Below are 27067 nucleotides of genomic sequence, written 5' to 3'. Positions count from 1 at the left end.
CCATATTATTAGTTTCAGGGGTAGAAGTCAAGTGATTCATCAGTTGCATATAACACCCAGCGCTCATTACATCACATGCCCTCCTTAATATCCATCTCCCAGTTCCACCATTCTCCCCCACCCCCCCAGCAACCCTTAGTTTGTTTCCTAGAGTTAAGAGTCTCTGAAGGTTTGTCTCCCTCTCTATTTTTGTCTTATTTTATTTTTCCTTCCCTTCCCCTATGTTCATCTATTTTGTTTCTTAAATTCCACAGATGAGTGAAATCACATGGTATTTGTCTTTCTCTGACTGACTTATTTTGCTTAGCATAATACCCTCTAGCTCCATCCACGTCGTTGAAGATAACAGGAACACACTTTGCTGCCAGAATTATATTGGCCAATAAAAACCTCTGAATTTGTTCTTTGCATTACTACGTCTGCAATAGAAACACAGTTACTTCTCTGTTTTCACATATTTCTCTTCTAGTGAGATTTTCTTCCAAGCCACAAAACACTTCCTGTTCGGAATCTATTTCTTAACTGTAAGTACTTTGAAATTAACCAATTCTTTAATAGCTTATCTTAGCACTGGTAGGGAAGAAAAGGGTTTGTTTGGTTGGGTTTTTTTTTTTTTTTTTAAGTATTTGATTTCCTGATTTTTATTTCTAACATGCTATATTTTGAGGTTTAGCTGAAAGACTAATGGTTTCTTATCTAATTGCTTTAAGTTTGGTCATATTCAACAAGTATGTGCCAAGCATGTGTTAAATGCCATGCTTTTCAAAGCAGTGTAGGATAGCCTACTGTGTCCAACAAGAAACACCTATCCGGGATTGTGTTTCCTAACTTGATCATTAATTTCATTCCTTATGTTAATACATATGCATATTTGCTTGTGCTGGTCTAATTGTTTGTGCTTTGAAAATATTTTACTTGATCTATCCATGTAAAATATTAGAAATAGAAAATGGGATTTTTGAATTTAGCTAATGAATCATGAGAATCTTTGAATTTTTAGTATGAAAGTAAGAAAACAGACTAGAATGCTTCAAAATTAGATTCTGGTCCTTCATTTACATGCATAGAGACATTACCCTTCTCACTTATCATTACATTTGATAGCTTAAGAGATGAGAGATCATGAAATGAAAATATTTCAATCAAGGTGAAATAATCGGCTCAGTCTGCAGAGCATGCAACTCTTGATCTCGGGGTTGTGAGTTCCAGCCCCACGTTAGGTATAGAGAGTACTTAAAAATACAATCTTAAAAAAAAAAGTAAAAAAAAAAATCAAAATTTAGCATCAGTAAACACTAGAAAGAAGAGGAAGATCTCAGCAATGCATTAGTAACTGGATTTATTAATATTAATATAATATAGTAATACATCAATATTAGCAATTAATATTAATATGATTATGGGCTGTTCTTCTCAAGAGTGACATGTTCCAAGGCAGGGGAGACAGGTATAAGGTTAGTTATAACAAAGATCTATAACAAATAGATCAAATTAGGATGCTTAAAATGAGCCAAATTCTGCCAGGATTCCTAGCATTGAGGCCACTCCATGAAAGGAAACTTCTAAAGAAAGGAGTTGTAGTCTCTCTTCAAAACTTGTGCCAAGATTTCCATTTCAGTTCCTCCTGTCTCCATTTTTTTCTTTTGCCTGGAATCTTCCATCACTTTCTGCTCCTGTGGGGATCAAAGATGACAGAAAATAAAACAGCTATGTGGTCACTTAGAGATAGGCAGAGCCGCTGACCATGGAAAGGGAACTACAGACTACTCCCTAGTCCCTACCAAATCTAACACAATGCTTTTACATACATTGGGTGCCCAAGAAATATTTGCTGAATTAGATTGGATTTGTAGTTATTTGTAACAGAAAAGAAATGAAAAAGCCAAGGGCTGGGACACCTGGATGGCTCAGTGGTTGAGCGTCTGCCTTTGGCTCAGGTCATGATCCTGGGGTCCTGGGATCGAGCCCCACATCAGGCTCCCTGGAGGGAGCCTGCTTCTCCCTCTGCCTCCCTGTGTCCCTCATGAATGAATGAATGAATGAATGAATGAATGAATAAATAAATAAATAAGATCTTTAGAAAGAAAGAGAGAAAGAAAGAGAAAGAAAGAAAGAAAGAAAGAAAGAAAGAAAGAAAGAAAGAAAGAAAGAAAGAAAAAGCCCAAGACCATGGGCTACAAAGTGTGTTCTGCAAAGCCACTGGCACAGAAATCTCCCGGGATGCCAGGGTTCTGCAATCGGCACACAGAAAGGAGAGAGTGGGACTAGTTCAGCCTGTGTTCCTCACGCAAGCAGGAGGCCCTGGTATAGGCTGTATCTGCCTGGAGAAAAGGGTACTATTTTTCTAATTCTCACTAAGCTGTGTCTACACAAAAGGGTGACCTTTCTCTCCTTTACACAATAGCACCTTCTGGGTTAGGAGCAGCAGCCGTGAGTGTGCTCGAGGGTCCTCAGTACAGATTCCTGCATCCAAGCCCTGGCCACCTAAATAACAAATTTGGAGAATAATGCCCAGGATTCCACCTTGTAAACAGGTTCTCCAAATGACTTTTTTTTTTAATTTTTTTTAATTAATTTTTATTGGTGTTCAATTTACCAACATACAGAAAAACACCCAGTGCTCATCCCGTCAAGTGTCCACCTCAATGCCCGTCACCCCTTCCCCTCCAACACCCGCCCTCCTCCCCTTCCACCACCCCTAGTTCGTTTCCCCGAGTTAGGAGTCTTTATGTTCTGTCTCCCTTCCTGATATTTCCCAACATTTCTTCTCCCTTCCTTTATATTCCCTTTCACCATTATTCATATTCCCCAAATGAATGAGAACATACACTGTTTGTCCTTCTCCGATTGACTTACTTCACTCAGCATAATACCCTCCAGTTCCATCCACGTTGAAGCAAATGGTGGGTATTTGTCGTTTCTAATTGCTGAGTAATATTCCATTGTATTCCAAATGACTTTTATGCGAAATAAGCATTGAGGACCACTGAAGTTGGGAAGCAGGCTTGTAGACAAGGTCTCAGAAATTCTTAGCATCTTTACTGGCACTAGAGAGATTTCAAGGAAGTTGTCTTCTGTCGGGTTTTTGTTTTTGTTTTTTAAGATTTTATTTATTTATTTATTTGAGAGAAAGAGCAAGAGAGAGCACATGTAGAGAGAGGGGCAGAGGGAGAAGCAGGCTCCCTGCTGAGGGACCAGGACCTGGTCCCTGGGATCTATCCCAGGACCCTGGGATCTTGATCTGAGCTGAAGGCAGCTGCTTAACCAACTGAGCCACCCAGGAGCCTGGAAGTTGTCTTCTGTTATCACCACCCACTCCCCACCCCTTAACACCCCTTAACCCCCCCTTGCTCTTCTACCTCAAATACCTAGGTTAAAAACTTTTGGATACTTAGTGGCTGAAGCAAAGAGATTTGTTGCCTGGACATTGTGCATTTGTTACCATTTCAGATTTTGTTGCAACTTCAAGTTCTCTAGAATTTTGAAATATTTAAACCACAGAGAAGCACACATGAGCTTATTTGCTTTCACCTCTCAGTTTTGTAAGACCAAGGAGGTAAGGCCTTGAGTAAGAAATCTCATGTGAGAGTTTGCAAAACCCTTTTTTTTTTTTTAATTAACTTTTATTGGTGTTTAATTTACCAACATACAGAAAAACACCCAGTGCTCATCCCGTCAAGTGTCCACCTCAGTGCCCGTCACCCATTCCCCTCCAACACCCGCCCTCCTCCCCTTCCACCACCCCTAGTTCGTTTCCCCGAGTTAGGAGTCTTTGTGTTCTGTCTCCCTTCCTGATATTTCCCAACATTTCTTTTCCCTTCCTTTATATTCCCTTTCACTATTATTCATATTCCCCAAATGAATGAGAACATACACTGTTTGTCCTTCTCCAAAACCCTTTTTAAAATAAGATATATCGGTCGGATGAAAGCCTAATGCTGGTTCCCTCTGGCGCTGCTCTCCTGGGCTGGGCCTTCCCCACTGCTGCAGGTCACCTTCATTTAGAGACAAACTTCCTTCCAATACCAGAGAAATCTCTGGGGGCCCGCACTCTCTGCTCAGTTATCTGTGCTAAAAAGTTCACGGAAGCACCTGGGTCCCCACAATTTCCCATATTCAAAAGAGGAAGTCAAAAAGTAATGAAAGAAACAGAAACCTAAAACTTTTTATTGTTGGGCTGAAGACTGTAAAGGCCACTAAACTGAGAAAGTAAATTTTGTACAAATTAAGTGGCAGTCAGCATAGGGATATTTTGGACGAAGCTGCTTGCTACAGAATGAATATGCAAATGGACTCCAAAGGCACTCAGAGAATGTTCAGGTCTCAGGCTGCTGTCAGGGCTAGGGGCAGCCAATTTGAATTCACAAATACATATAGCATACACTGAAGACAGGCGAAGGAAAGGACAATTCTGTAATTGCAGACAAGTTTTTATTCTGAAATCTTCAGATTGTTCTTATACTAAAATCATAGTGCAGATTTCTTGAAAGATAAGTGCCTGGGTGGCTCAGCGGGTTAAGCTACCAACTCTTGATTTTGCCTCAAGTTGTGATCTCAGTGTCGTGAGATAGAGCCCCCCATTGCTCTGTGCTGGGCATGAAGCCTGCTTAAGATTCTCTCTCTCTCCCTCTCCCTGCATTCCTCCCCCCACTCATGCTCACTTTCTGTCTAAAAAAATAAATAAAATCTTTAAAAATATATATTGCTTTTAAAAAATGAAGAAAGATAAGCTAGTTACATGAACATGTCTTTCCTCTGAGACAAATTGTAGAAATAGTCATTCATTCAGCTGGTATTTATTGAATGTCAGTTGTGTGCCAGGCATTGGCTAGGGGCTAAGGGGAAAAAAAAATACAAAGAGCCATAGGCTAATCAGCATAACTTAGCCTTTACAATTTTTTTTAATTACTGTGTTCTTTTTATGTTTCCAAAAATGGGTATTTCATGTGTTGATTATAAAAGAAATAAGTGTCAATTGTAATTGTTTAGACAATATACAAATTTATAAAGATAAAAGTTAAAAAAAAAAAATCTATTGGCCAATCACCCAGAGATAGCCAGCTAACACTTTGTTGTATAACACTTTCATATTTTCTTTTCTAATATTTGAGTTTTAAAAAGAATGCCAAAGAAAATGTGAAATTATTTTAGTATTTCCTGAAAAATGCCTTCTTCCCAGGTCCTAAATGTAGGAAGCTGTCACCCAAAAATATGGTTTCAACCATTGGGATACAGGGAAAAACTGGATCTTAGCACTCTGGCGGTCTAAAGGGCCCCGTGAAGGAGGCCATGGCTCAGGTGGGCACCGGCCAGGTCCCACGCACACCATCTTCTCCTGGCCTGGCGCGTTTCCTCGGCGAGACGGGAGTAGGAGAACGTAGTGAGAACGTTCCTGGGCACCTACTGTGTGCCAGGCCCTGTACTAAACTTTCGAGATGCATCAGCAAGAATGGCCCACAGAATTCCCCACCTTTATGGGGCTTCCATTCCAGACTGGAGGCTGACCTTGCGGGATCCCTGGGTGGCGCAGCGGTTTGGCGCCTGCCTTTGGCCCAGGGCGCGATCCTGGAGACCCGGGATCGAATCCCACGTCGGGCTCCCGGTGCATGGAGCCTGCTTCTCCCTCTGCCTGTGTCTCTGCCTCTCTCTCTCTTTCTGTGTGACTATCATAAATAAAAAAGAAAGAGGCTGACTTTGCCAAGCTTTGCCAAGCGAGCTATTGTGAAAGGCATGAGCAACAGAATGAAGTTAATTGGAATTTCCTTACTCCCTTTCTCGTGAGATAGCCAGAACGAATTTGTTCAGAGAGCTGCGGTTGCGGCCTAGTAAGACCAAAGTGGGCATGTGCCCCCAGTGGACTCTAGGGCCCACCTAGTAGGTGTTAAAATCAGCGAGGTGTGTTGGTTTCTCTCTCTTTTCCGGATCGGAAGTAACTCATCAGCCCACAGCAGCTGGTGTAAACTTTTCTAAGTTTCTGCAAAGGCTCGGGGAGAAGCGGGCGGGGGCGGGGGGGGGGGGGGGTTGGCACCTGGCGGGGGGGGGGGGGCACGGCCGGCCACCCGGCCCCGCCCCCGGCCGCCCGGCCCCGGCCCGGCCCCGCCCCCGGCCCCGGACCCGCCCCCTGCCGCCCGGACCCGCCCCCGGCCGCCCGGACCCGCCCCGGACCCGCCCCCTGCCGCCCGGACCCGCCCCGGACCCGGACCCGGACCCGCCCCCGGCCGCCCGGCCCCGCCCCCGGCCGCCCGGCCCCGCCCCGGCCCCGCCCCCGGCCGCCCGGCCCCGCCCCCGGACCCGGCCCCGCCCCCCGCCGCCTCCGCGGGCCGCCTCCTGCAGGCGCGCCCTCCGGCCCCAGCCTCGCCTGCTCTCCTCGCGGCCGCCGGGGCAGGCCCGGGAGCCGCCGACCCCTCCCCCCGCCCCGGGGCGTGGGCTCTGGTCCCGGCCGGCACAGCCAGGAGCCTGTGGGCGCGGGTGGAAAACCCGTCAGCGTCGCCTGCCGCTGGCGGTCACCATCCCCGGGGGCGGAGGTCAGACCCCGTGAGAGGGCACCCCAGGGCACCCCAAGGCACCCCAGGGCGCCCCAAGCCCGCGCGGCCGTGCTGGAGCCAGCCTGTCCCCGCATCTGGAAGGCCGCCTCCCCCGTGCACCGTCCGCCCTGAAAGCTGAAACTCGGGCCACTGCGGGGCAGGCAGGTTCCAGGGCTTGGTTCAGCCGGACGCCCGGACACCCGCCCGCTCTGGGCCGCCCTGACCTGCCCCCTGGGAGGGCTCCTGAGAGCACTAAATTCCAGCGCCTCCGGGAGCCGCCTCCTCCCGACACAGACACCCACAAACCAGGTCACTCCACTCTACCGCATTCCTTCGCGAACTTCTCTGTGACATCTACAACGGTCAGCCTCTCTTTTATTGTCAAACAGCAGTAAAAGACCGTTATGGTTGTTTTTTTTTTTTTTTTTTTTTATAAAGCAAAAATCAAAACCGAAAACCACTCTAATGTATCTTTATAAAAGAGCAAACCTAAATAAATTTAAAATAAGCTTCAACTACACTGGATGGAGTTTATGATATTTTATACAAAAAAAAGAACTTCTTCAGAATAGTTCCTAAGAATGAGAAGGAAAAGTTAATGATTATTATAATGGCTGTTTACATTATGCATTATTAGAATTTGGGAATATATTTTAACAGCATTTGTAACCGATTGTTTCTGTATTTTTCACTCTAAATCCTATGGGGCTCCCCTCTTCCCATGTTCTTTTTTTATGTTTTGTTTTGCTATGTTAAAAATAATTTTAGATTTATGAAAAATGTTGCAAAAATAGCACACAGACAAAATATAACAAACGTTGACCAGGATATACAGTAAATGGAGCCCTCCCACAAAATGCAGCCATTTGGGAAAACAGCTTGAAGGGAGGCTTCAAAATGCTGCATACGGCGTTGGTAATATAGTGTTGAGCATAGCTACCTCCAAAATTAAACGTGGAGTTACCATGTTGACCCATAAATCTGACTTCTAGGTATATATCCAGGAGAAATGAAAACATATGTCCTCACAAAAACCTATACACAAATTGTAATAAGAGCATTATTTGTTAATAATCAAAAAGTAGAAACAACCTAAATGGCCATCAACTAATGAATGGATAAACAGAAAATGGTATAGCCACATAATGGAATATTATTCAGCAGTTAAAAAAGTACCGATACATACTAGAAGATAGATAAACCTTGAAAACATTGTGCTAACTGAAGGAAGTCAGTCACAAAAGACTACACACAGTCTTCTATATCCCCAGGGACATGTTTTATGACCCTCAGTGGATGCCTGAAACTGCAGATAGTACCAAACCCTAAATACACTGTTTTTTTCTTATACACACATGCCTATCACAAAATTTAATTTATAAACTAGGCACACTAAGAGATTACCAATGATATTAAAATAGAAACATTATGACAACATACTATAGTAAAAATTATGTGAATATAGTCTCTCAAAATGTTATTATACTGTACCCACCCTTCTTGAGATAATAAAATGCCTATGTGATGAGATAAAGCAAAGGAAATGACGGAGGCATTTGACAGCTCTATGCTACTAGTGACTTGACCATATGTCAGAAGGAAAATGCTCGATGCTCTGCTTCCAGACCTCAGTTGACCATGGGTAACTGAAGCCACGGTTAAGGACTGCTGGAGGGCAGCCTGGGTGGTTCAGTGGTTTAGCGCCACCTTCAGCCCTTGGCCGGGTCCTGGAGACTTGGGATGGAGTCCCACGTCAGGCTCCTGCATGGAGCCTGCTTCTCCCTCTGCCTGTGGCTCTGCCTCTGTGTATGTGTATGTGTCTCTCATGAATAAATGAATAAGATTTTTTTTAAAGGACTGCTATATTGTATAGTTCCATTTATATGAAATGTCTAGAATAGGGAAACTAATCTGTTCAGAGCTGGGGAAGGCTAGTCCAGTGGGGAGTGGCTGCTAATGGACATGGATATTTTTTTAAGGGGTGTGTGATAAAAATATCCTAAATTAGATTATAGTGATGGCTCTGCAACTATGAATATATGAACATTTCTCAAGCATACATTTTAAATGAGTGAATTTTGTAGCACATAAAATAAATTTCAAAAAAGCTTTTTTATTTAATACACAGCGTTTCTGTGTACCCTTCACCCAGCTTTCCTGATTCTTAATGTCTTACATCACCATAGTGTAAATATTGAAACCAGGAAATTACTGTTGGTAAACTATTAACTAATTAATTGAAAGATCTTATTGAGATTTTACTAATTGTCCCACTAATATCTCAGGGAAGAGAAAAGCAATCCCTGCCACCCAGGAGCTGGCCCAGTGTGGCCAGCAAGATGTTGGTATTGCTGCAAGCTGGCCTGGCACTCACGCCAGGTCTCTTTTGGAGCACTTTTTTTTTTTGGAGATATAATTGACACCTAACATTATATTAGTTTCAGGTATACAACATAATGTCTTAAAACTCATAAATATTGTGAAACGTTCACTACAATAAGCCATATTACAAATTTTTTTGATGAGAACTTTCAAGATTTATTCTCTTAACAACTTTGAAATATACAATACAGTAGTATTAGCTATAATCACTATGCCATTCAATACATCCCCAGGACTTACTTTATAGTTGAAGGTTTGTACCTTTTGACCACCTTTATCCATTTCTCCCACTCCCCACTCCTCACCTCTGCAACCACCAGTCTGTTCTCTATCTGTGAGGTTGGTTTGGTTGGTTGGTTGGTTGGTTTTAGAACCCCACACAAGAGAGATCATACAGTATTTGTCTTTCTCTGTCTGATTAATACCACTGAGCATACTGCCCTCAAGTTCCATCCATGTCGTCACTTACACTAGGTTTTGATGTTCTCTTAAACATAAAGAATTTCACAGAAATCATCAACATTAAATAAGCTAGTCTATGATCATGATGGATCAAGATAAAAACACTAGCACTCTACAATCATATTTGGACAAATATTGGAACTTAAACATTGTCCAAGCCACAACATACCAAACATTTTCCTTTCCTGGCTAATGTGAGTTATTGCTACTGCTTTACCTCTTGCAGGGTTAGCCTTGCACTCCATCAGCACTCCATGTAGGTGAGATCTATCAATATACCCACCCAATTGTAGAATTATATTTCACTTTCTGGACCACCTCCATTTCCTTGATCCACCTCCAAATCTACCCAACCAAAAAGTGTTTTCTAATACCCGGCTACTGAATACCACCCACCCGTCCCCCGGCCACAGTCTCAGTGATGTGCCTTCTCACTTTCTATAGTAAGTAATAAAGCCAACTTGTTTAACTACAGTTGTGTTCTTCATGGTCTGTGGTTGGAGAACATTGACAGTTTCCTTTCCTGTTCCAGGATTCAATTCAGGAACCCAAATTGCATTTGGTCACCATGTCTTTATAGTCTCCTTCCATCTTGAATATTTCATCTGTTTTTATTTTGTCTTTCATGACTTTGACAGTTTCAAAGAGTATTGACCTGATAATTTGTAGAATATCCGTCCCTTTGTGTTTGTCTGATGGTTTCTTATGAGTGGATTTTGAGTACGTATTTTTGGTAAAATAACACAGTAGTGATGTTGTGTCCTTCAGTGCATGATAATAAACACATAAGTATCCATTTATGAGTCTTGCCTTCAACAAATATCACTGTAGTGGAAACTGGGTGGCTCAGTAAGTTGACTGTCCTACTCTTGATTTTGGCTTAGGTCATAGTCTCAGGGTTGTGAGATCAAGCCCTTTGTCAGATTCCGTGCTCAGCATGGAGTCTGCTTGAGATTCTCTTTCTCTGCTTCTGTTCCTCCCCTCACTCTTTCTCTCTCAAAATATATAAATAAAATCTTTTTTTAAAAAAAGAAACAGGTATTATTGTGATGTTTGCCAAATGGTGATATCTCCACCATTCCTTCTACATTCATTAGTAGGAATTCTATCATAAAAAAGCACTATGCCTTCCCCCTCTTTTTAAAATTTGTTCTTTTATTTATATGAGTATGGAATTATGGATAGTTATGTTGGTTTATGAGTTATAACCCATTATTAACATTATTTTGTTGCTCAAATTGTCCTGATTTGGCCACTGCAACAGCCATCAGATGGGCTCTGAGATCCTGGCTCTCATTCATTCTTGAGCCCTTTTTGACATATAGGTCAAACATGTTCAGGATTCTCTTATACTTTCGTGCCCCAGCCCTGGAATCAGCTATTTCTCCAATGAACTCTGGCTCCTTTTTATTGGAAAATGGCCTTTCAAAACCAAGATTTGGGCACAAGGTATATTCAGTAATACTGAACTTTTGTTGCTTCTAGGTCTTCTCCGTGGACAGAGATAGGAAACATATTTATGTTTACACACACATCTGTGTGTGTGTGTGTGTGTGTAAATTATCATGAGGTTGTACCTCCGATTTCAATCTGACAGCACAGGATTCATACTAGCCCTCCTCCTTTCCTTATTTAAAATTCTTTCTGAGATAGTAAAAAACCTTAATCTCATTATCCAAAATATACTTATTTGTTCAAGCCTAGCATATATATAATATAAAGAAGTTTCAGAATTGCTAATCCATTCTCTTATGAAAAATAGGTTTACTAACTAGGGTATAATATTTGTTCTTTTCGTCTTTAGACTTACAATACACAGTGAAAACCCTGCTTTCTGAAGTTATTATGGTTACCTTTTTCTTCCTCACTGCCTTCTTGGGCAGCCTGGGTGGCTCAGTGGTTTAGCACCTGCCTTCAGTCCAGGGCGTGATCCTAGAGACCCAGGATTGAGTCCTATGTCAGGCTTCCTGCATGGAGCTTGCTTCTCCCTCTGCCTGTGTCTCTGCCTATATCTCTGTGTCCCTTATGAATAAATATATAAAATCTTAAAAAAATAAATAAATAAACTTAGTGTATCTTGGAAACCATTCTATATCCGTTTATAGAGATTATCCTCATTGTTTTTCTTTTTTGATAGCTTCATTAATACTCTGTTGTATGCATGTACTTTTAAAAAACAAAATTCAACTGAGTAAAATTTAAAGATCTTATGGCTTTTTTTCAATGATTATGAATCAAGCAGCATCCAATCAAACAGATAGGAAGGAGCTCCAAGGAGCTGTACAAAATGAGAGATTTTTATAGACAGATGGGAGCAGAAACAAGGCCATTATACTAGACAAAAAAGCAAATAAATGATTGTCAAGGTCACTTTTCTTCAGGGGTTGGCAGGAGTCTATCAGGCAAATTACCTAACAAGTTCAGATTCGGCAATTCCTGACTGGTTTAAGATTCCATTTCCGGGGGATCCCTGGGTGGTGCAGCGGTTTAGCGCCTGCCTTTGGCCCAGGGCGCGATCCTGGAGACCTGGGATCGAATCCCACATCGGGCTCCCGGTGCATGGAGCCTGCTTCTCCCTCTGCCTGTGTCTCTGCCTCTCTCTCTCTCTCTCTCTCTCTCTCTCTCTGTGTGTGTATGTGTGTGACTATCATAAATAAATAAAAATTAAAAAAAAAAAAAAAAAAAGATTCCATTTCCGGGAGGGCTGAAACTAAGTCTCAGGGTGGTGACATGGGATTTAGCATAAGTGATTCCATTTTAGGCCTGTTGTCTTGTTTCTAATAGTACCATAGTTTACTCAACTAAGCACTTGGATTATTTACAATATTTTGCAAAAACCAACAATGCTGCTATAAATAACCTCAGGTGTATATATCTTTACATTGTTGAAGATGTATCTTCGGGATAATTTCTAGAAATGGGATTACTAGATCAAATGGTAAGTGCATATGCAGTTATGTTAGGTTTCTTCAAAGTTCCTTCCAAAATGGTTGTATTCCCACCAACATTATTTGAGTGCCTATTTCTTCACAACTTTGTCAAAAGAATACATTGCATACTTTTTAACTTTTGCCAATCTGACAGGCATTTAATTTGCATTGCTTTAATTTTGAGTGAATTTGAACAGCTTTTTGATATATATTTTTAGGAGTCATTTTTATGTCTCTTCCTGTGAATTGTCTGTTCCTGCCTTTTTATTATTTTCTCAACTTTGGGGCTTTTAAATGTCTTCTTGTTTTAGAGGGTTTTTAAAAAACACTTAATGTCAGGGCACCTGGGTGGTTCAGTCGATTGGGCGGCTAACTCTTGATTTCAACTCAGGTCATGATTCTGGGGGGTCCTGGGTTTGAGCCTCATGCTGAGTCTGCTCAAGGATTTTCTCTCCCTTTCCTTCTCCCACCACTCGTCTCTGTCTCTGTTTCTGTCTCTCTCTGTCTCTGTCTCTCTCTCTCTCTCTCTCTCTATATATATATATAATTATTATTATATATATTATGTATATACATAAAATAAGTCTTTAAAATAAAATAAATACTTAATGTTAAATTTTGTACTCTAAAGGTACTTATAATCATTTTATTACAACTTAAAAAATATGTAGTATTTGCATACTATATTCTCTAATGGGAAGGGAGATACCTAGAGCTACTTTCTGATAGTAATGATGTTCAACAGATACAAACATTTAAAAGAACATTTTTAAGCTTTTCCTACTCCCTAAAAAAAAAAAATTAAACTAGTTTTATCTTCATCCAAAATAACTGAGCATTCTTTCTATGAGACCATGTGCCAAGACTCAGAGGACAATCTGTGAGAGTGGACCTGGATAATTTATAATTAGCTATGATGAAGCCTGGGCAGATTTAGACATGTTTGAACCATTCTCACACGATACACTTTCAGTTGCGTGGAGAAATATCCAAGACATTACCCTGTTTTTAAAACTATTCCTGGTCTCATATACTGCATAGCTCCCTTCTTGTTCAAGGGAACTAGCAAACGGGCTAAGTGTTAACTAAGCAATGAGATCTGTAGAGAAATCAGCTAATTCAAGAAATAGAAAAGTGTAAAACAATATGGAACAACTGAGGTACTTTGTTTATGGAACTGCTCTCTCTATGCAGAAAATAATGTAAAAAAGGCAAATAGTATAATGACAATGCCTGAGTACCTCGAGGCATTGTATTTTCAATTTCAGTGTGTGTTTGGGCATGTGCTTTTCAAAACATGTCCTGAATTTTGAAGTGGAAATGTGTTACATCCCAGGGCCCAGCACACTGTAAGGGAATCAAGCATATTGTAAGTATTTAATTCAATGAGGCTGTGTACCTTTATAAGCCCAACATTTAGCTTGGTGCTAAAGGAATAAATATGAAAAGAGGACTCCAGGTCTCAAGGAGATCACAACAAACCAGTGACAACACCACACTACACTAAGCAATAATGATGGAGTAGGAGTCTAAAGCTAAGAGGCAAAGGGAAGAAAAGGGTCTGTGGAATGAGCCTCGGAAAGATATGAATTCCACAGTTTAAATTTCCAGAGTGTCCATTTCTTTATCAACTCAATAGAGATAATAATTCCCACGGGACACGTAGGTAACTCAGTCAGTTAAGTGTCTGCCTCCAGCTCGGGTCATGATCCTGGGGTCCTGGGATCAAGCCCTGCATGGGGCTCTCTGCTCAGCGGGGGCCTGCTTGTCTCTCTCCCTGTCCCTCATGTGCTCTCTCTCTCAATCTCTCACAAATAAATAAATAAATAAATAAATAAATAAATAAATAAAATCTTTAAAAAAATCAAGATTTGAGCAAGGATACTCACTCCAAATCTAATCTATGTTCTATGACCCCACACTGCCTCTCATGATAGAAATTAGGATTAACCTCACAAAATGGACTTCATAATACATTTTGTGGAGACCTACTATTAGAACTTTCCCCAGTGTGTGTCAAAAGGCTCCCAAGCCAGCACTGAGTGGGGGACACAGGCTCCAGGTAAATTTGAAGTGAAGAGCCAGCTTGGATACAAATAGATTAGAGAGGACTGCTATGATATTATGGTTTATAATAAGAAATATATGGTTTTCATCCCTGCTCATGGCACAGAGCTTCTAAAATCTCTGGAATCTCTTAACTGATAAGAAGCTCTTAACTGGTAAAAGTGTTCTCTTATTTATACCCAGACCCTCTCAACCACTGAGGAGTTTATGCTCAAGAAGCAACTTTTGGAAAGCCCTTGAGGATGGGGCTGATTGCCAAGGGAACCAACCTTGTGATTAGAGGCTTGGAACTTTCAGCCCTAGCTCTCAGACTTCGAGGGCAGGAAGAGGGGGCTGAAGATTGAACTCAGTTACCAATGGCCAATGGTTTAATCAATGATGCCTAATGCAATAAAGTCCCAAAAGGATGGGGTTCAGGGAGCTTTTGGGTTAGGGAGCCAGCAGTAGCAACCCCAAATTTCACACATTCTGAATTTATAATATCTCTTCATCTGTTCATTTGAATCCTTTAGTATCCTTTGTAAAATACCAATAATCTAGTAAGTGAACTGTTAAGTTGTTCGCTGGAGTGCTGTGAGCCACTTTAACTAATTAATTGAACCCAAGGAGGGGTCATGGGACCCTCCAGTCTATAGCTGGTAAACCCAAAAGCACAGGTGACAACCTGGGCTTGTAACTGGCCTCTGAAGTGGGGAGGTAGGAGCAGTCCGAGCCTTTCACCTGTGGAATCTGACGCTCTCTCCTATAGACAAGTGTAGAATTGAGTTGAATTGTAGGACACTCCAGCTGGTATTGCAGAATCGCTTGGTGTGGGAAAAACTATCACACATTTGGTGAGCAGAAGTGAAGTAGATTATTCCATGGGTAGACAGAAAACAGGGGAGGGTTTTTTTTTTTTTCACAACTACCAATCAGAAATAAATCCAAAACAAAAAGGAATTTTAAAAAGGAGCAAGAGGGGAAAGGTGTGTGTTCACAGTAGTTGAGGATGGTACAATTTTAGAGAAGCCCATTTTCTGCAATTCACTCCTTTTTTTTTACAAAAAAAAAAAAAGATTTTATTTATTTATTCATGAAAGACACAGAGAGAGGCAGAGACTTAGGCAGAGGGAGAAAGAAGCAGGCTCCCTGAGGGGAGCCTGATGCAGGACCCCCAGATCACGCCCGGAGCCAAAGGCAGACACTGAACCCTTGAGCCACCCAGGTGTCCCAATTCACTCCTTCCGACTACTATTAGGAGTTAGTCATTCATTCTCCTGTCTTCATTCACCTGTATAAAAACAGCAGCAATAACTCGCTTTTGCTCCCTTACTCCAAGGGAAGCAATTGTTGCTCTGACCACTTCAGTGAATCCCTTCCCCCAGTGACCTCTGTCCCCAGGGAAGGGGAGAGAAAAATTATGTTCTTTGAATCAGCAAGCAACTTAATCTAAATTATCTCACTTGGCTGTGAAGCAGAATGCCTCAACGCAGATTTCCAGGAGCCACCTGGAGTCCACTTACACCAACTTTTCCCTTTTCAGACTACTGCCATTGAAGATCCTGCATTGAAAATGCAAGCACAGTCACCGGTGGTCATTGTGACTCAGCCTGGATGTGGTCCCATGCCACAAACCTCCAACTGGCAGACAGGCATGTGTGATTGCTTCAGCGACTGCGGAGTCTGTAAGTGCTGGGTAATGCCCCTGTAGTTGCCTTGGAGGCTAATGACCAAAGGCCAAAGCTTTCCCTCATTCCTCCCTTATGGCATAGTCAAGGTTCCCGGCCTATTACAGGGCATCTGGCATGTCAGGCAATGAATGGTAAGTAAAGATAAAAAGCTTGTGCTGATTATAGTTCATTTTTCACCAACACATCAATCAATAGTCTTTCTTTTAAAATAAGTTCTGGAATTAAGATAATAGTAACAAAGCTGATGATTCTCACAGTGAATGGGTCTGGTCTAATGATTATAAATAGACCATACATTAAAATAAAAGGGCATTTCCAGTTTACCTTGATCTAAAAAAAAAAAAGAAGAAGAAGAAGAAGAAGAAGAAAAAGGAAAAGGACTTGTTATATATAAACTCATTACTTTAGAGTTACATGGTGCCCAGTACACAAGGGATAGTATTCATCCATGGTTTCAACATGAGCTCAGTGAAGAACTATTTTAATTAATACATTTAGGTTTTTATACACCTGAGTACAAAGAATTCTAAAGACAGTCAGCTTCTCATCAGGAAAAGAATCTCTGACTCTGCTTCATTTCCTTTTTGTGAGATCTCTCCAAGTAAAACGGGGGAAAGTAAATTTCGGGGTGGGATGAGGATGTCAGAGAGGACCAAAGAGCTTAGTTCTCAACCAGGAAACAAACAAGTCTGCCTACGAAAAAATTTGCTTTGAGAGGCCCCTGGGTGGCTCAGTCAGTTAAGTGTCTATCTTCAGCTCAGGTCATGATCTGGAGGTCCTGGGATTGAGCCCATTGGCTCCCTACCTAGCAGGGAGTCTGCTTCTCCCTCTTCCCCTGCTGCTCTGCTCCTGTTCTCTCTCTTTCAATAAATAAATAAAAATTTTTAAAAATTTGCTTTGAGGTGTATTTGCCTATCTCAAGTCTACAGAATGTTATGAGACAAGCAAAGAAAATATATTAACCTAAAGGTTAAAACTTACCAGTGAAAATGAAATTTGGAATCAAGTTGACCCCTGCACAACAGAGTTGTTCAGTTTGAACTGCACTGATCTGCTTATTTGCAGATTTTTTACAGTACAGTGCTATAAAAGTATTTTTTCTTCCATATGCTTTTCTTAACATTTCCTTTTCTCTAGCTTACCTTATGATAAGAATATAGTATAGAATACATATACAACATATGTATCAGTCAACTGTTTATGTTATTGGTGAGACTTCCAGTCAATAGTAGGCTACTAGTTGTTAAACTTGAGGGGCATTACAAGTTACACAGAGAGTTTTTGGCTGTGCAGGGGGTCAATCCCCCTCCAAACCCCCATATTGTCCAAAGGCCAACTGTACATTAAAAACCACAGAGAGAAAAAATTACCTAGAAAATGGAACGATGGATTTGTTTATTGGCTCTCATTGCCTTACTGGATGACCTGGGGTGATGACTTACACATCTCAAGACATTAGTCCAACATGTACAAGTAACTCATAGTAATACTAAGACTAGCTACATTGCTAAAACCCTACAAAGATGAATATTTTAATCCTCCAATCCCTTACATTATCACCCAAATAAGTGAAAAACAAGTTCTAATATAAAGTTTAATTGCTTAATGGCAGGACTTCTTAATTGCAGACCTGACCAAATCACTCTCCCTTCTTAAAATATTTTGGTGATTCCTCATGACTTTCATGACCAACTCCATGCCCTCATACTTCATCATCCAGTCCCTAACCTGCCTGCTCCTCCAACTTTATCCCCATCCCATCCAGCCATGCTGAATGAACACCAGCCACTGCCAAGACATGCCAAGTGATCTCAAAGAGGATCTTCTCCCTTTTGTCTACCTGCAAAGTTCTAATCATCTTACAATATTCACATCAAGCAGCATATCCTTCCCAGAGGCTTTTGGGGCCTCATTTCTGTGGGTGACCCCTTGACATCTTGAGTAGATTTCTGGTGGAGAAGTTTTTTATATTATTACCTGACTGCCCTACTAGCTAGACTTCAGACAGCAGCACTCAGTTCTGAGAATAATCTCTGAGAGGCACGTGGGTGGCTCAGTTGGTTAAGTGCCTACCTTAGGCTTGGGTCATGATCCCACTGTCCTGGGATCAAGTCCCACATCCGGCTCCCTGCTCAGTGGAGAGCCTGCTTCTCTCTCTGCCTCTGACTGCCACTCCCCTTGCTTCTTCTCTCTCTCTAACAAATAAATACCAAAAAAAAAAAAGATCTTAAAAAGAATAATCTCTGGGACATGGCTAGATTTCTTTTTTTTTTTTAAGATTTTATTTATTTATTCATGAGAGACACAGAGAGTGAAGCAGAGACATAGGCAGAGAGAGAAGCAGGATCCCTGCAAGGAGCCCAATGTGGGATTCGATCCCAGACCCTGGGATCACGCCCTGAGCCAAAGGCAGATGCTCAACCACTGAGCCACCCAGGTGCCCCTATGGCTAGGTTTCTGTGAGCCATTCAGTAGACGAATGAAGGCAGTACTACAAAAAGGATGTGTGATGATACCTGAAATGGTTGGGTGGGGAGAAGGGAGAAGCCAATGCAATGCTGAGCAAAAGCATTGAGGTTGGACTTGGCAGCAGGATGTTTGGCCAAGGCCTGAATGGGACTGACAGTAATGAAAGCAAATTAGCTTTTGAAGGTGGCAGGAACACAGTGGAGTAACTGGTGCCTCTGGCTTCATGTGTCTAGGTCTCTGTGGCACATTTTGTTTTATGTGCCTTGCCTGCCAAATTGCAGCTGACATGAATGAATGCTGTCTGTGTGGGACATCTGTCGCAATGAGGACCCTCTACCGGACGCGATATGGCATCCCTGTGAGTCTCTTATGACACTGTACCATTTAAACATGCATCCACACTCAAAATAATCGTTACAAATCTGCAAGCCCTTTGATGGTGTCCATGACCTGAATTTGATTGGTAGGTGTTTCCTAGCATCTGCAGCCTTGTGCTCCAGCAATAGATTCTTTGGTTACATGACATCCTTCTAGGTTTCTATTAAAGACCTTAGAGCATAAGCAACTGTTGTAATTGCAATGTCTATCATACAAGAACGGGGCTTACTCAGAACCTAGCATGCCCCAAGCACATTACAGAGGACGCTTCACTGAATTCTCAGACCACATTTTACAGATGAGGACTTTAAAGTCTTATGGGGTTTGGGTAACACTGCCAAAGATACGCACTAGTAGTAGAAGTTGTCACAACTCTGACTTTCCATGCATACACATTCCATTATTGCCACAAGCTGCGCCTCATGTAGCAGGAGGATGTGTTAGTCAGGGCTCGCCAGAGAAACACAACCAAAAGGAGATATACAGATGATGTAGAAAAACATATATCTATAAATAGAGAAGGAGATTTTAAGGAACAGGTTCATGTGATTGTGAGGGTTGGCAAGTCCAAAAAAAAAAAAAACAGAATAGGCTGGCGGGCTGGGAAGACTTCAATTCTGAAAGCAGCGTGCTGGCAGTATTTCTTCTTGCTCTGAGAATGTCAATCTTTTTCTATTAAGACCTTCAACTGATTGGAGGAAGCCTACCCACATTACAGAGGATAATCTACTCAGGCTCTACTGATTTAAACATTACTCTCATTTCTATTTCATATAATAGAACTGTCCAATCTGTACTCTTTTATCTAACTTCTTTTACTTAGTATAATTATTTTGAGATCCATCTAAGTTGTTAAGTGTTCTTAACACAGTAAACTAAATTAGGGGGAAGAGAAAATATTTGGATGGCAAATAAGCATGTAAAAAGATATTCAACATCATTAGTCATCATTAGAGAAATGCAAATGAAAACCACAATGAAATATGACTATGGGAATGGCTAAAACTAATCAGCCTAACCACATTAAGTGTTGCCAGATATGGAGGAACTGAAACTCTCATACAATACTTGTGGGAATGTAAAATGCAGTTCCTTAAAAAGTTAAACACACCTACCATTTGACCCAGCCATTCTACTCCTAGATATTTACTCAAAAAAATATATGTTCATACCAAGACTTGTATCAGAGCGATTTGGCTTGTAACAGCCCAAACTAAAAACAATCCAAATGTTCCCCAGCAGGTGAATGGATAAATAAAGTGTGATATATCCATATAATGGAACAGTACTCAGGAATAAAAAGGAATGAATTATTGATATACACAAAAACTTGGATGAATCTCAAAATGAATATAATTTTAAGTGGTGGGTAAAAAATTAGGGGTCATTACTAATTGGAGAAATATTTGCTGTGGCACATCTATAGGGAATACAAGGAATCAGAAAAGACCCATGCAGCAAGAAGACGTAAAGCAGTAAATAAAAGAAGAGGGGGGGCACCTGGGTGGCTCAGTGGTTGAGCACCTGCCTTTGGCTCAGGGCATGATCCCAGGTCCTGGGATTGAGTCTTGTATCAGGCTTCCCACGGGGAGCCTGCTTCCCCCTCTGCCTGTGTCTCTGCCTCCTTGTGTGTGTCTTTCATGAATAAATAAGTAAAATCTTTTAAAAAATATTCAGTGAATACCAAACATAAAACTTTGGCTATCTCACTAGTGAGAGCAATTTAGATTTCTCTGCTGTGTCTTTATGCTTTATTCTTTCTTCCAGTATGTATGTGTTAAATCTTAGGGAGTCTGATCTCTTGGAAGAGAGGAGAAGAACTGCCCCCACTTACCTCACCCCTCTCCTCTCCTCTCCTCTCCTTGGGCCCCAAAGCCCACATCAGGGTCCCCTGTTACATTCAGCTGCATGCTGTATCGCCGGGGCAGAGCCACAGCTGGCAGCAAGGGGCTGGGTGCTTAGGTTTCAGTTAATCTCCTGTCTTCTACTCCCCCGTTTCTTCTTCCTCCTTTCTGAGTTCCAGGGTTTTGAGTCCAGGATTTATTAAATGCCCTGTCCATGACCCTGTTAGGTTTCAGGTTCCCTAGCTCTGTTTTACTTTCTCCATCAATGAAATCCTATTGGCTCCCTATTTTTTTAAAAAAATTGCTCAAAATTTCTGGCCCACTGAATAACCCCATTCCTGTTTTCTAGTATAGCTTTAATTTATTTACCAAAGCTCTACAAGCATATAGTTTAATTTTAGATTATCTAATTTTTGTTAAGAAAAATACTCCACAGACTTCTCTTTCCTACTGCCTCCTTCCCAGAGCTCTGCCGGTATTTTCCTCCACATCTCCAAATCATAGACTTGTATTGCTACTTTTTGAGTTTTCAGTTGCCTATAGACAGGGTACTGTCTATAGAACTCCCACTATAAAAGAGGAGAACTTAGTTCTGTTCCCACACACACACAGACATGCACCCGCCCCATACCCATTCCTTCCAACATAGGCACATATAATTTGGGTTAAATCCATATTTGGGGGATGCCTGGGTGGCTCAGCAGTTAAGCATCTGCCTTCAGCTCTGGGCGTGACCCTGGAGTCCTGGGATCAAGTCCCACATCAGACTCCCTGCATGGAGCTTGCTTCTCCCTCTGCCTATGTCTCTGCCTCTCTCTGTGTGTCTCTCATGAATAAATAAATAAAATCTTTTTTAAAAATCCACATTTGGTACTTATATTATGAGACCTTTGTTTGCTCTTCAGAGTTGAGTCACGTAGTGAACTATGTATGATTGCTTTTTCTGCTGAACTTTGTTTTTCCTGGTTTTAATAATTCTTGGTGTTTCCATTAGTAGTTTTCCACTTACTTATGAGTAAGTAACCCCAAAACTCTTTCCCAGTTTTCTAACTCTCTTTCCAACACATTCAACACATTGGATATCCTATCATTTTTATCTTCTCAATGAAATCACTCCCTGACCTCCTACTACCCTTGGAACTAATGGTTCTTTATTTGTGGTGCTTAGCTCTTGCCCTGGAATCTCCTTCAGCATCACCCTGGAGATTATAGTCACTTCTCTCCTGTGTTAGGCTCCTGTTTCTTATATACCACATCTTCCTCTTTCTTGGTTTCCTCCCTCGTTGTGGTGGCGGAATCCTCCAATAACTTCCTGAGACACAGAAGAGGTGTGGAAGAAAATAATTTTGAGATTTTACTTGCTGAAACTCTTGGTTTTTCCCTCATACTGACAGTTTGGTTGATTGATATCCTCTATATTCAACATTACAAAGTATAGGAAAACATTTAATGTCATCAAAAGGGGAGTTACATGGAAAAGTCAATTAACATTTTTCTAAATATATCCATCCAAACTCTGAATTCAAAGAATCAGTTCCAGGACACCTGGGTGGCTTGTTGAGCATTTGCCTTTGGCTCAGAGCATGATCCCAGGGTCCTGGGATTGAGTCCTGTATTGGGCTCCCCACAGGGAGCCTGCTTCTCCCTCTGCCTATGTCTCTGCCTCTGTGTCTCTCATGAATAAATTTTTAAAAATTTAAGAAAAACAAAAACAAAAAACAAAACAAAACAAAACACAACAAAGGATCAGTTCCTTCTGCCTTTCTTCAAAGTGTCTTGAAAATCCGTATATCTTCATTTCCAAATAGGTGGATTTTAAATTTCTACTTCTTTTATATTTTCAAACAGGGATCCATTTGTGATGACTATTTGGTGACTCTTTGCTGTCCTTATTGTTCTCTTTGCCAAATCAAGAGAGACATCAACAGAAGGAGGGCCATGCGTACTTTCTAAAAAAAAAAACTAATGGTAGGTCCCAGAATCTGGGTTTTGTTTGAAATATAATAAGGGCTTTGTAAATTATGCATTATTTTGAGTAATGATCCAATAATAACAATTCTTTAGGTCTCTCAAATGTTTTCTTAATATAAAGATTGATTTAGTTTCTTCTTATGAAGAAGATAGGTGTATTACGTTGCTTGGGCCATCATAACAATTTTTGCCTGAGTGGCTTACACAATAAGAATTTATTTCTCACAGTTATGAAGGCTGGGAAGTCCAAGATTATGGTGTGGACCAATTCAGTTCCTATGAGGGCTTTCTTCCTAGTTTACAGATGGCTACCTTTTCAATGTGTCTTCAAATGGTAGAGAGAGTAAGGTCTGGTCTCTCTTCTTACAATTGAATTGACAAAAGAAATTGTTAAATAATTATAAAGTAGTAGAGCAGATGAAAATTACATGTTTTGTAATATTTGAAGTTATTGCAGCATAAAGCATCTATCAAGAATGAGGGGAAATTAAATAGGAAAATCCTATTGGAAAAAGTGAACTCTGAAAGTGGTGGATATAGAATATAGAATATTTGGAAATGTTTTATAGAATCTGAACTTCTGAAAATCAATCAAATCATTTCCAATTAATTTTTCCAGTATTCTCAGAATTAGCTATTAAATAGAAACAAACATGATTTTGTCAGTCTCCTATAGAATTTATTGTGAGTATGGGAAGGAAGCATTATTTTTCCATTCTTTGTAATATCCTATTTCCTTTCTCAAGTGAATGAGATCTCTGTATAGGTTAACAAGTATAACTCATGGATGATATGTTTTAAAGTGTCATTTATTTGGCAAATAATGTATCAAAGTACCTAGTCCTATGCAGGACAGTGCTAGGTGCTGTGGGGAACAAAAATAAATAAGCTAGCCCTCTTGCATTTAGAGACTTTATACTCTGAAAGAGGAGATTAGACAGCTTTTAAATAAAATGATGAGTTTGACTAATGCCTTTAGACCAAGTGTTATTTTATGTTCAGAGGAAGAAAATATCATTTTCTGTTAGATGTGTAAATGAAAGGTTCTTCAAAGAGTGTTTTTTTAATTCTAAAGAGGACATGAGTATTAAGGTCACAATAGGAAATAGATGGCACTCAAATTGTAATAATACAAAGATTTAATGAAGACCACTTACAATATAGGTGTGGGTGGGAGGTCTAGGGAAATGACAAGGGATGGTCCCAGAGCCTAGGCTGGCAACATTTAAACTGTAACCACTTTACCACCCCTAGGCCTCGGGAGTTACCGAATCCCAAAGGAGCGAGCTATGAGGAGAAGGCTGTCCTGAGAGGAATGGTAACCTCTCAACAGGAAGTAGGCAAGAGGAAAAGTACCTGGATCTCACTTTCTGAGGTCCTTCTAGGCTTCCCACTGTTTGAACCCACTGGTTGGCAGAGGGCAGGAGAGTGTTGCTGTAGTCTACAGGTCAGCCTCCCAGGACACACAGCAGTGCAGACAAGGATGGAAATGGATCAGACGGGGGCAAACATAAGATCTCTGACATAAGATGTGACTGTTATTAATAGAAATTGATATTGCTTCTAATCAGCAAAGTTAGTGAAAAAATAGAAGCAAAGAAAGGAAAAACATCTTTATGAGCTTAGGTCCATCCAACTTGGCAGGAACATATAAGTAGGAAAATCACAAGAAAAGACTTTAAAAGTGAGTTGGGGTACACAATACAATGAAATTAGGCTAATGACTTGGTCTTTTATTTGGAAAGCAGTGGGAGTTATTATAGGCTTTATGTAAGGGAGTAACATAGAACTATACTTTAGAAGAATTGATCTAATAGTGATTTATAGCAGACTGGACAGGATGAGGTCAGAAGCAAAGATGCAGAAGCAAAGGTACAATGCGGTCAGAAGCAAAGACTAGCTCAACACCATTTAAATAAATACACAACACAGGTCAGATGAAATCTATACTCGCATATCCATAATGAATCCTGACATCTGAACTTTTTTTCTTTAGCCTCAGAGAAATAATCTTCCTGCATCTTTGAATTCGTTTGAGGTAAAAATGTCTTGGTGATCCTGACTCTGGCTCATTACTTTGAACCCTGCATTATTCATCAACTATGAAACTTTAGATATACAAATACCTGAAATGGGAGAATCAAGAGACAAAGATCAATAAATATAACATGACATGATTTATGTTTAAAAAAAATAGGTTGAGGGGTGCCTGGGTGGCTCAGTCAGTTAAGCATCTGACTTCAGCTCAGGTCATAATCGTGGGGTCCTGGGATTGAGCCCTGTGTCAGTTTACCCTGCTCAGTGGAGGAGTCTCTCTGTCCCTTTCCCATTTGTGCTCTCTTTCTCAAATAAATAAATTAATTAAAAAAATAAATAGGTTGAAAGAAAGGGACTTAGGACCCAACTGAAAAAGCTCCCAGTTGTGAACACTGGAACCAGTGATGTCATGTTAATAGCATGTACCCCTGAAATGATGTGATGAGAATGACACTGTACCTTTGTGATCTTCAAGACCCCATAACTCCAGTCTGACCAGGAGAAAAACATTAGACAAATCTAAACTGAAGCATAGGTATTCTGCAAAACACCTGACCAGTAGTTGACAAAACTGTCAAGTTCACAAATAAGGAAAGTCTGAGAAACAGTCACAGTGTAGAGGAACCTATGGAAACATGATGACTAAATGTAATGTCCTAGACTGGATGGGATCCTGGAACAGAAAAAAAGGACATTAGGTAAAAACTGAGAAATCTAACTAAAGTATATTCTTTGATTAATGATATTCTGGGGATCCCTGGGTAGCGCAGCGGTTTGGCGCCTGCCTTTGGCCCAGGGCGCGATCCTGGAGACCCGGGATCGAATCCCACGTCGGGCTCCCGGTGCTTGGAGCCTGCTTCTCCCTCTGCCTGTGTCTCTGCCTCTCTCTCTCTCTCTCTCTCTGTGACTATCATAAATAAGTAAAAATTAAAAAAATAATAATAAAAAAAAGATATTCTGTATCAACATTGGCTCCATAGTTGTAACAAACCTATCTTAGTAAGATGTTAACTGGTGGGGAAATCAGTGCAGGGTGTATAAGAACTCTCTGTACTACCTTTGCAACATTTTTTGTAAACCTGAAATGATTCTAAAATTTAAAGTTCATTGAAAATAAAAATGTAGATTGAGACAATTCAAACCTATTCTTTGTATGTCCCTTATAGGTGAAAGATCTTACCAAAGCACCAAAAATCAGCAGGAACCTCTTCAGCTTGAGTCCTCTGCCTTTTGCAACTGAAATATGATAGATCTGCTTAATCACAATCGATGGGGTAAAAAAAAAAAATGGATTTTGATTTATTTTAAATGAACGTGTTCCCTTAGTTTTGCTAAATGGTCCAGCTTAGTTTCTCACTTTCATGTTATCAAATTTTCTGGCTTATGAATTTTGTTACATTTGGTATGTAAACAAAATAAAAGATTTTGCTAACAAGGTTCTATGCTTCTTTGCTCTCCATGTCTTTATGTCATTAATTTTAAGGGTCAGTCTTATACTTTTGTTCTTATGATTTGGTTTCTCTATAGGAGATTTTGGTCCACAGCAACTCAGTTTGCTTTCATCTGAGAAATTTGAGACAGAAAAAAAAAAGACTACAGATAACTATTATAAGACACTTAACAATACATTTAGCTAATACTTTCTGCTCCTTATCATGTTATCTGTATTATTAATGCCAACAAAGTAAGAACACACTATGTCCTGCTTCCCAGCTGCATACCTGATAGGTTCCTTGTGTTGATTTTTGTTTTCTTCTGAATAGGAAGTATTAGGACAAGTAATAAAAATTCAATGATTAAATTCAGTATGACCCAGTTTTGATTAAATATTGATGATAAATGAAAGAAGCAACATTTTTTTCTACATGTATTATTCTATGTGTGCATCATTTTGCCCTGATGAAAATCTCACTCCCCAGTTTCCTTTGGTTCTCCTCCTACCCTTGAATCCATTTCTTTTGTTGGGGTGGGGGGAGGGGAGGCAAAAGTACTGTATAGGTTTATTGCAAAATTTCAGAGAGATCAAATGTAAAGGCACCTGGATTTCAACGTACTCAGCAAACTTGAGTGCTCTGCCCTTTCTTGTACTTGCTTCATGAGTTTAGATGCTTTGCAAGGTTCTATCTGGGATCCACTCCTTTCATATCTCATGCTTTTCTTAATGTCATCTACCCCTATGGCTTCAACTGCCTCCTAGATGTCAGTGATGACTGTATTTCCAGTCTCCCGCTTACAATGGATGTTCTGAATGACTCTTCAGCTGCCTATTAATCTAGTCCATCTAGATGTCCCCTAGGCCTTCTCTACCCAACATGTCAAACAATATCACCACT

At 40.7% G+C, this 27067-nt stretch overlaps 1 protein-coding gene across 2 annotated transcripts; it reads left to right on the top strand.

Annotated features, from left to right (window-relative positions):
• The first annotated feature begins 431 nt into the window (after nt 1–431).
• PLAC8 (placenta associated 8) lies at nt 432–26171 on the top strand. Of its 2 annotated transcripts, XR_005988478.1 has the most exons (6): nt 432–524; nt 15888–16029; nt 18738–18862; nt 22575–22694; nt 24694–24735; nt 25901–26171. XR_005988478.1 is itself a non-coding variant. In XM_041759343.1 (5 exons), exons 2-4 carry the CDS (start codon nt 15918–15920, stop codon nt 22677–22679), a joined length of 342 nt encoding a protein of 113 aa, XP_041615277.1. In that variant the 5' UTR covers nt 432–524; nt 15888–15917; the 3' UTR covers nt 22680–22694; nt 25901–26171. The 2 variants fall into 2 exon arrangements, 1 of the variants encoding a protein (XP_041615277.1); XM_041759343.1 differs by lacking the exon at nt 24694–24735.
• The last annotated feature ends 896 nt before the right edge of the window (nt 26172–27067 follow it).

The sequence above is a fragment of the Vulpes lagopus genome, chromosome 6, assembly GCF_018345385.1.
Source record: "Vulpes lagopus strain Blue_001 chromosome 6, ASM1834538v1, whole genome shotgun sequence".
NCBI lineage: Eukaryota > Metazoa > Chordata > Mammalia > Carnivora > Canidae > Vulpes > Vulpes lagopus.
The sequence above is the reverse complement of the archived record's forward strand: the minus strand, read 5'-3'. Positions and strand labels throughout refer to the sequence as shown.

Bases quoted from the DNA above. Each gene is read 5' to 3' on its own strand.
- PLAC8 (XM_041759343.1), top strand. From the start codon at position 15,918: ATGCAAGCACAGTCACCGGTGGTCATTGTGACTCAGCCTGGATGTGGT. The intron at 16,030-18,737 runs GTAAGTGCTGGG...TCATGTGTCTAG, and splicing joins CTTCAGCGACTGCGGAGTCT to GTCTCTGTGGCACATTTTGT. The intron at 18,863-22,574 runs GTGAGTCTCTTA...ATTTTCAAACAG, and splicing joins GGACGCGATATGGCATCCCT to GGATCCATTTGTGATGACTA.